Source organism: Molossus molossus, unplaced genomic scaffold, assembly GCF_014108415.1.
Source record: "Molossus molossus isolate mMolMol1 unplaced genomic scaffold, mMolMol1.p scaffold_m16_p_12, whole genome shotgun sequence".
Classification (NCBI taxonomy): Eukaryota; Metazoa; Chordata; class Mammalia; order Chiroptera; family Molossidae; genus Molossus; species Molossus molossus.
Window position 1 is genome coordinate 51346140 of NW_023425347.1, and position 10612 is coordinate 51356751.

Consider the following 10612-nt stretch of genomic DNA (forward strand, 5'->3'; position numbering starts at 1 on the left):
CGCTTGGGTCCCACACCTCTGGCGCCCACTGTCGCTGCGGCCACGAGCGGCGAGGGCCCCCGCATCCCCCCGGGCCACCGAAGAAGAGAGTGTCCTACTCACATTGCCGGCAGGGGAAACTGCCCATGAGGATCCGGAGAGAGTGACTCGTGCCGCTGCCAAGGGTTATTCCTTAAAGTGTTCGGGGTCCGCAGTGGAGTGGGCACGAGGGTCCTCGGAGGAGGCACAGAGGAGGGTTGTAGTAGGAGGAGGAGGAGGAAGAGAAAGGGGATTCCAGGCAGGTGCCACGTTACACCATGATGCCGGTGCCCTTCAGGTGGACGGCTGGAGAGGTTCCGGCGGGAAGCGGCCAAGGGGAAGCCCGAAGCGCTGGCGGGGGTGGCAGGAGCGCATCCACTCCCCAGCCTCCGCCTGCCGAGCGCGCCGCGCTAGCGACCGCAGCTGCGGCGGTGGCGGAGGCGCAGCTCCCTCCCCGCCCCCAAAAGGCTCCACAGACAATAAATCCTGCGCCGAGAAGAGATGAGCAGAAAAGACGAATCGTGCACCCAACTCTGTAATACCCACCCTGCCCGCTGCCGCGCCTCTGTTGGGCGAGGATCCCTGGGGACCAGGGTGCAGTGGGCGGCTCCAGGGGTCCGTGCGCTCCCGCGGCTGCAGGCGTCCGCGGTGGCCCGAGTGGGCTGCTGCAGGTCCCCTCCGGTGAGAACCCGCTGCCAGGAGCTGGGTGTATGTGGCTTCGAGCCCGGGGTTCGCCCGGAGTGGGGTCCTCCTCGGTGCAGTGGCTCCGCGCACAGGTGCCAGGATTGGCAGGAGAGGAGGTGCTACTCGTGGCTCCTGGCTGTGTCTCCCCGCTCTCCCCGCCCCCTCTCTTTTCCCACCCCCTTTTCCGACGACACCAGCTGCAGCTGCTTCAAAGTGTGAAAAATGTCAAGGAGATTTTCCAGCGACAGGAGGGGGTGTCCACGTTCACAGCGCTCGCTTGCCCCTCTGACCTCTACTCGGGCTCCCTCGAAATGTAAGAAGAAAAATCCCAGTCCAGCGGAGAAATGAAATGCTCGCCTTCTCCAGCCTCTGTCACAGGCTGCTTTGAGAGAATGGGACAACAGGCCGAGCCCTCTGGCTTCCTTCTGTCGCTCCTGGTGCGCGAGGCAGGTACTGGAGGCTCGGTGCCCGGCAGCGCGGGACCGCCGGCTCCTCCCGCTGCCGGACCGGCCCGGGGCGCTCGCACGGCGCACGGTCCTGCAGCGCCCGCGCCTCGGCAGCAGAAGCGGCTCCGGCCTCTGCGCCTGCCTGTGCGCTTCTGCACCCGCACCAGCTCAGTGACGCTGCGCTCGTGGCTCCGCAGGCTGCTGCTCCTGCTATCTCAGCAAAGAGGCGGCCAGGAGCGCCTCCTCGGGATTTCCTCCCCCGTCCGCCTTTTCTGCTGCAGGTTGTTGGCTGCCAAGGAGAAAAGTCTCAGCTTGTGGGCTGGTCGTTTCACATCAGTCAAGGCAGCGACCCTAGTTCCTGCTCTTACGTTCCCTTCTGTTTTGGGGGACCGGGGTTGCTGCCCTAGGAGTGCGCAAAAAGCTAAGGGGTTTCCCAACTACCCTTCGTGCTTTCACCACTGCTCCTCCTGCCATGAACACTCTCACGCTCACACACACTCATATACTCCCTCACATAAAGGCACACAGCACATTATAGTCTCACACACTTCTTTTGAAACTCTCATAAGCAGCTATATGTTAAAAAACATATTAATGAAGTTATTACTATATTTAGATTCCTCCTTTATTCTCTAAACCCATCTGCTGAATTCTCTCCTTGAAAACGGCCTTATTATCCTGGAATCATTCTCTTGCGGAATACAGGCTCTAGGTTTTGCTTCCTCATTAGGGGAGAGAAGCAATCTTCCCTTTAATTCTACAATGGTAATACAGTCAGACTGCATGGCATTGGATTGCCAGGGGGGTGGATGTAAACTCACAGTTTACCAAAAAGAAATGCACTTGCTATTATTCTTAGCTTTGCAATGCTAAAATCTTCAAGGTCAAAACATCTTTTCTGGCTGTTAGAGATTCTCTGGTGAGAGACACTGGAGTCTGACACCCAGTCTGCAGAGTACCAAGAATGAGGATTATTTTCCACATAACCTGGGCCATGGAGGTGGCTGACTTGTAAGGCCAGCCTCCCAGTATTTCATGATTTTCATGGAATAAGGAATGAGAGTATATTTTAAAAAGCCAAATAAGTTTAAAACACCACTGAGAAAGCGCTCTGAAATGGAAGGAGAGGAAAAAAACTGTCAAAAGGACAAATTTTTAAATTGATTTCTGTGGAGCTTTTTTCCACCCATAGTTTTGTCCTTGTAAACATTTTGTCATCTCTCAGTATCTCAGCTGGGTGGAGTGATATGAAAAAAATTAGGTACTAATAGAAAAATCTACTAAAACATAAAATAAATAAATAAATAATCTGACATCACAATTATACAATTGTAGCGATTCTTTATAAGCTTCCAGTTCTTTCGATATAGTTTGCACAGAACTTCCACATACATTCTTTCATTCAATCCTTTCCTAAAATTATTTGGTTCATAACATTATCCACACTTACAGGAAGGGCACAAAGGCTCAACTCAGAAAGGCACCCAACTGCCCTGGACTTGAACTCAGAATTTCATATTTTAACTTCAGGATGCATTCCCTTCAACCTAAATATTTGACAGAAATTCTGTTCAATAGCACAGCCAGTTATGGGTAACTGCAGATCCTTACACACTGGCAACATACCTGCCAATGGGGCATTATCTTCCACCTGTTAAATGTATCTGTTTTTCGAAGTGAAAACAAATGTATTCTTGTTCAGTGGGGAGAGAGATGTTTTTTGGAACCCTAAATTAAAAATTGATGATTCTCCTATAATACATTTTAAATCATATGGCCTCCTTTACCTTTTATTTTACTCTCTAACCACAAGTTCAGGCCACAAAGATCCAAAAGGATAAACGATTTTAAATATGTGCAGTTGTGATGATGCCTGTGGGTTTTAACAAACATGATTTTAGCATTAAAAAAAATAAGAAGAGAGAAGAGTATCCACTGAAGAATAGGCTTTGGATACAACGGCCCAATTTTTTTTCCCTAAGATTTATGAATTTTGAACAAAATTTGGCCACCTTCACTGTTTAAACAATGAGGCATATTGAAGAGATCTGAATGGTTTCATAGAATTATGAAACTATTGAAATGCAAATGCTGACTTTACACTCCAAGTTGCCCTGTCATCAACCCTCTGGAAATACAGATGACTATCTGAAAATTGAAGCAAGAAAGAGGAATGTTAAATACCCAGAGGCTGTCATTCAAACAGAGGTCCAACACTAAAAACAGTAACAACTTTAAAAATCAGATCAAGCTAGTTTCAACAAATCACCTGTTCAGACTACATCTGTGAATGACTAGACATTAAGTTTATACAATTTTGTAAATTGTTAATTACTTTGATTTTCATCACTAGAATTTTTGAAATGATAATCTGTTCCTAGGACAAGCAGAACTAACCTTATTTGAAATTTAAAAGGACATATAGTGATATTAAACAATCAGGTGCCGACTATCTTCCTAGTCTTTCTCTTTGAAGGCCCAAAGTGTCACCCTTGCCTTAAATTATTTGTCAATTCCTGGTTTAAATATAACTATGCATAGAAAATACAACAATTTTAGCTTTACCAACTGTTAATATCTTAACAGGATTAATTTAATTACGTATTAGTCCTTGGGGTAATAAACACATGGTTCAAGTTTGATGCATGGAGATAGGGGTGTGAAGAGCTCATAGCTTGGTAGGACAGGATCAGTAACAGTGAGATACCATGAAGGTAGGACACGCTGCATTGCTGTGGTTAGGTTTTGAGAAGCAGGGGAGAAGCTCTGAATAGGAAGTAAAATTCATTAAGATTCTTCTTCAAATTAGTTAGATGGCCTTTACCATGAAGCCAATCTTTCAGATAAGTAATCTGTTCTAGCTGAAGCAAATGCTTCTTTATTGTGGATTTTAATTCATTTTTGTAATTTTTATTTTTAAACCTAAATTCGCATATTTACGATATACAAAACACAATGAACACTGATGTGCCCACCGTGCACCTGAGAAGAAAAGTTAAAGTTTCACCCCTATTTCTCTATTTCTGCTCTCCTCACCCCACAAAGGTAACCTCATTCCTAAATTTCATATTATTTGTACTTTTATATATTCCTAAGTGTCATGCACTTTTACTGTTAAAAATCTTTTCATATTGCTTTGGAAATTTAGCCCTTAAATAGTGATATAATGTAATATGTATTCCTTCACAACTTACTTTTGATTTTTAAAAAATTATGTTTTGAGAATCTTGATGTGTGTCGCTCTGGTTCACAAATTTTTACTGCCCCATTGTAGCTGATTGTATGAATTTACTATGTTAACATTCTGATGACAATTTGTTTTTTTTAAAATCCTCACCCAAGGATATTTTCCCATTGATTTTCTGATAGAGTGGGAGGGAGAGAGGGTAGTAGGGAGAGAGAGAGAGAGAGAGAGAAACATCAATGTGAAAGAGATGCATCAATTGATTGCCTCCCCCATGACCCTGACCAGGGCTGGGGACCAAAGCCCAGCCAAGGTACATGCCCTTGACCAGAATCAAACCCATGACTCTTTGCCCCACGGGCCAATGCTCCAACCACTGAGCCAGGGCAACAATTTTTGTTTTTATCAGTACAGGCTAAAACATGTTTGTTTATACCTCCTTATGTATAAATATGAGAGTTTTTTCTAGGATAAATGTCACCTAAAATGAATTTCTTGGGTTATGGAATATGTTTAATATTAAATTATTTTCAAACAGTTTACTTTCCTGCTATCATTTATAAGAATTTTTCTTGATTAGTATCCTAGCAGTACTTGGAATTATTAGACATTTTTATGTTGTCTAGTCTGAGGGTGTGAAATGGTATTTCATTGTGGTTTAAATACATATTTTCCTGGTTATTTATGAGATTGAGCACTTTTTCATAGGTTTATTGACAATCCACATTTCTAAGATAAATTGCTTATCTTACATATTTTGTTCATTGTTAGACTGGGTTTTCTTGTGTGTGTGTGTGTGTGTGTGTGTGTGTGTGTGTGTGTCCTAGATTCCAATCCTCTGTCAATTATAACTCAACTTTGGTTTTCACTCTTACTATGGTGTATTTTTCATGAAAATAAGTTTTAATTTAATATTGTCAACTTTATCAGCACTTTACTTAATGGTATGTGCTTTGTATTTAGTTTAAGAAAACTTTACTATCCCAAGGTTGTAAATATATTTTTCTATATTGTATTCTAAAAGCTTTGTAATTTGATCGTTTATCTTTCAAATTTTATACCACCTGAAATTGATTCTATATATGGTGTGAGGTAAGGGATGATTTTTGTTTCTGTTTTCATTCTTTTCCTCATGAGATAACTGATTTTACATACTACCACCTCCTCTATGATGTACCAGCTCATTGGTCAATTTTGGATGTGTGTTTAGTTCCATTTGCTTCTTCATACTGCCCCAATGGAAAACTGTCATAAATTACTGTGGTTACATAATCAGTAGTGATATAGAGGGAAACAAGGCACCTTATCTTCTTCTTCTTCAAAATATCTTTGACTTTTCCTTATCTTTTATGGGGGGTGGGGGGCTACTACTTCTTAAGCATGCTTAGATCCATGATAGCTTCTTTAATTTTTTCACACCACATGTGTCTTGAAACCAGACTGTGAAATTACAAGACCTTGTTTAATCTAGTGCTATACCATACTGGCAATTCTCTCATAAGCAGTTCAGACTAAATTTATCATGCCAGTACTCCAACAGGAAGATTATCTTTGATAACATATGAGTAAAAAGATCATCTGAGAAGAATTAAATATTTTTACAAAAATAATATAAATCAGTTCACTAACACATTATAGTGTTAAAAAAATAACCACAAAAGACCTCACATATCCAAAGAAATCTTGAGAAAGAACAAAGTGGAAGGTATCACATTCCCTGACATGGAACTATACTATAAAGCTATAACACCAAAACAGTGTGGTACTGGCATAAAAACAGATATATAAATTAATGAAATAGAATAGAGATTCCAGAAATAAATCTTCACTCATATGGTCAATTAATCTGTGACAAAAAAGGTAAGGATATACAGTGGGGTAGATACAGTTTTTTCAATGAGTTGTATTGAAAAAACTGGACAGTTACATGTAAAAAAAGTGAAATTGGACCACTTTATTACATCATGTACAAAAGTAAACTCAAAATAAAGTAAATACTTAAATGTAAGACCTGAAACTATAAACCTTCTCGAAGAACGTATAGACAGTAAACTCTCTGACATGGGTCTTTAGCAATATCTTTTTGGATATGTTATCTTGGGCAAGGGCAACAAAAGCAAAAATAAACAAACTAGACTATATCAAACTAAAATGTTTTTGTACAGTGAAGAAAACCATCAAAAAATAGAAAAGATGCCCTGGCCAGTTTGGCTCAGCGGTTAGAGTGTCAGCCCATGGACCAGAGAGTCCTGGGTTTGGTTCCTGCTAAGGGCACATACCTCAGTTGCAATTTGTCCCTGGCCCTGGTTGGGGTCATGTGGGTGGCAACTACTCAATGGGTCTCTCACATTGATATCTCTCTCTCTCTCTCTTCCTCCTTTTCTCCCTCCTGCTCTATCTGAAGATAAATGCAAAAATGTCCTTGGATGAGGATTAAAAAAAAAAAAAGACAACTTACTTAATGGGATAAGATACATTAAATAAGGAGTTAATATTAAAAGTATATGAAGATATAAGGAACTAGCACAATTTAACACACACACACACACACACACACACCCCTAATTTAAAAAAGGGCAGAGGATCTGAATGCAAAATATTATGACATATTTTTCAAAATATTATTGACAGTATGAAAACTATATATACAAAAGTTTTATAGTACCAAAATCCCTCCTCAAATGTTAAATTAATTCATGTTGCCACCAATTATATATCAAAATTTTTGTTTTTCACATCACTGTTAACCCTAGGTACCCATCATCTTTTAAACCCTCCCAATCTAATAGATAAACACATTTCATTATTTGATTTGTGTATCTGCAATACTTATTAAATTTAATTTAAGCATTATGACTTTTTATGAAAATTTGAAATGAAGATGGTCTTCCTTATTATCTACAGATGAGCAAGACAGTTGAAGTTTTCTCAATTAATTTCATATCTCCACAATCCCAACCTCAAGCTCCTTCTCCTCACTTCTCTACGAAGAAAAAGTTCACAGATCAGAGAAATCTCTGATGTCCTCCTGGATTTAAACCATATCAACAAACCAACTTTCACCCAGTAAATTTAAAAGAATGTTTTAGTGTTCAGACTGGAATTTGGCATTTCTAAAACATAGCCAAAGGGTTTTTGATAAATCTATTCTTCCCACCAGACACTGACAGTTGACATAGTGCAATCTTCAAACTCAATAAAATTTTCTTAGTTTGTTCCTTAAAAATGCCATAGACCAGTGTCTCTGGGCTTGGGTTACTTAGTGTATTTGTTCCTTCACAAGAAAGGAAAATTAAGTACAGCTCACTGTCAGTCTTTTGTCTTTAGCTTGATACTTGATTTCAAATAAAAACGAATTGTATTTGTTTCTCAGTAGTAGTTTTATGTACTACAAAGCATTTTGAAATGAAAATCATTATGAATGATATTTATTTACAGCATCAAAGCAGTCAATGTGGTTTTTAGTTTGATTATATAAATAGCTACTGGATCAGGGTGCAGATATTAACCAGGTATTTTATAATTTTAAATGCACATCTGAAAGGATCAGGAAGGTTTTACAATTGCTATTTAACCTTTATGTATTGTTTACGGATTTTCTGTTTTTTATTAGAGAGAGAGGAAGGGAAAGAAAGAGACAGAGAGCGATCAATTTGTTGGTCCACCTATTCATGCACTTGCTGATTGAATGAACCTACAACCTTGGTGTATCTGGACAACACTCTAACCGACTGAGCTACCTGGTTAGGGCAGTACCTTTATATATTGTATATCTATAAATATGTCAAGATATATTATTTCCCTAAAGCACACATGTGATTAATTTAAGATTTCCATGCTTATGCTAACATTAAGTTTAAAGAGATTATTTTACTTCCTTGGAAATACATCAAAATTTTATAGGAAGCAGAGTTATCACATTACACATTCAATTTAAAATGGAGGTGCCTGTTTATATTACCCACAATGTGTGTTTAAATATCTTTGTAGCTATACTCTATACCAAAATGATTACAGTAAAAATTTCTTTTTGTTTGTGATTTCACCTCTGTGTTTTCTATGCCCATTAATATGCCTATGTTTTGGAAATTAGGTGCATTAGCTGGTTTCCATAAGAATGACTACTTAAAGTTTTTGAGTTCTGTTTTCAAATTCTACCTTTGTTAAATATATGGTTAATGGTACAAAATTATTTTTAGCACATTTAATGAATACATACTATGTGCAAAACACTGTAAGTACAATGTAAAATATAAATAAACTACTTGACTGGCAGGGACAGGCATGGGCATTGGAGTCTCTTAAAGAAAGGGAAAAAGGGAAAAAACTTCACTCACTTGATGATATTTATTTAACAACCTATATAGTTGATGCCAATATCAGTCACCTTTCCCCAGTGTAATGCTAAGCATTTATTTGCATCCAGAGGTAGGCTATTTCAAATTTGAGTTTTTCTAGGGAAGGACTTTATTATTTCTACTTCTAGACTCTGATGATGCCACTCCAAGAACCCAAAATGTATTTTTTTTTTCTGTTGTGTTCCGTTGCATAAATGTACCACAGTTTTACTATCCACTCATCTATTGATGAGCACTTGGGTTGTTTCCAGATCTTAGCTATGAAATAGTGCTGCTAGGAACATAGGGGTGCATATATTCTTTCTGATTGGTGTTTCAGGCTTCTTAGGATATATTTCAAGAAGTGGGATCACTGGGTCAAATGGTTGTTCCATTTTTAATTTTTTGAGGAAACACCATATTGTTTTCCATAGTGACTGCATCAGTCTGTATTCCCAGTGTGCTAGAGTCCCCTTTTTTTCCACATCCAGGCCAGCATTTGTTGTTTGATTATTTGTGGATGGCAGCTGTTCAGGCAGCCATGAACATAGTTGTTTTAATTTGCATCTCTCTGATGATTAGAGATGTTGAGCATTTTTTCAAATGTCTCCTGGCCATTTGTATGTCCTGTTTAGAGAACTGTCTATTCAGGTCCTCTGCCCATTTTTTAATTGAACTCTTTGTCTTCCTTATGTTGAGTTGCATGAGGACTCTACATATTTTGGATATTAACCCCCTATCAAATGTGTCATTGGCAAATATGTTCTCCTAGAGAGTTGGTTCCCTTTTTATTTTGATGCTGGTTTCTTTTGCTGGGTAGAAGCTTTTTAGTTTGATGTAGTCCCACTGATTGTTTTCCTTTGTTTCTCCTGTTCTGAGCGGTGTCTCGGTGAACATCTGCTCCAGCGGCAGGAACAGGGACGTGAGCCCTGCTCTCCTGCTTCCCCGTCCTTGTCCTTCTTCCCTCACCACACAGTGGAGCCATCATGCTACTCTCCTCTTTCTGCTTCTACATTTTTATGACTTTTCCCATGAAGGTGAAACAGCAGATCTCTGGCTTTCAGGAGCTCCAAGCCCAGTCAGCTCACACAGACAATGTTTGAAAGCCTCCTGACAAAAAGGCACTGTTGATTTCTCTGCTTCCAGTAACAAAAAACTCAATAATATACCCCTTTCCAGAAGCACTGGAGATAAGGACATTTTCTTTTTACTAATTAACCTTCCCAGATGGCATCTTTTATCTTAACAAGTAAAACAACGCAGAGAAGAGTGTTTCCCGCATGTAAAAAGGTAAGGATGACACACGGATGTGGAGTGCAGCCTCTCAAGCATGTTCAGTCCTTAAGGGGGGTAAAATATGTACACACCTATGACGATTATTTATGATTCTCATTGTTTTCTAGGATGGGATGGTTCATGGTAGCTGGATGAGTTTCTTACCGTTACTGCTATTTTTCTGAGGACTGGAATGGACATGAGTGTGAGAGTTTAGGGTCCAAGTTCAGACTGCATTTATTATTCTGCAAAACAAAGTGGACAGTGGCAGAGCTGACAACGGACACGGATGGGGCATCGAAGCGGGAGGCAGGCACTGTGGTACCGACACTACCTGCTGCAGAATTATAAACGAGATCCCAGGGAATGACGTAGTTCGGGGAAGAAAATCTGCTGATGAGATTATGGGAATCAAATGCCAAAATGTGATTCAGCCCCATGACTCTCAAAGTATGATGGGAAGAGCTAAGCTGAGGAAATGCTTATATTTCTTACGGCGAGCTTTGAAGGAATCGACGGCCACATATACGTGCCTCTGCAGTGGGGAGAGAAAGTCAGGTTATGGCAGCGATTCTCAACCCGTGTGCTGCAGCAGACACGCTGGAGGGCTGCAAGAAGTTGCTTTTTTTTTTTTTTTTTTTAATTTTTAAAAATAATTAATTAATTAA

At 40.1% G+C, this 10612-nt stretch overlaps 1 protein-coding gene across 1 annotated transcript in view; it reads right to left on the bottom strand.

Moving 5' to 3' along the window:
* Window positions 1-461, bottom strand: part of LRRC7 (leucine rich repeat containing 7) — a 460161-nt gene extending 459700 nt beyond the window's left edge. The window contains exon 1 of the mRNA XM_036256052.1: window positions 103-461. Within this exon, the coding sequence (XP_036111945.1) occupies window positions 103-104 (2 nt within the window). The 5' untranslated portion in view covers window positions 105-461. The remainder of the gene's footprint in view (window positions 1-102) is intronic.
* Window positions 462-10612: the final 10151 nt, after the last annotated feature.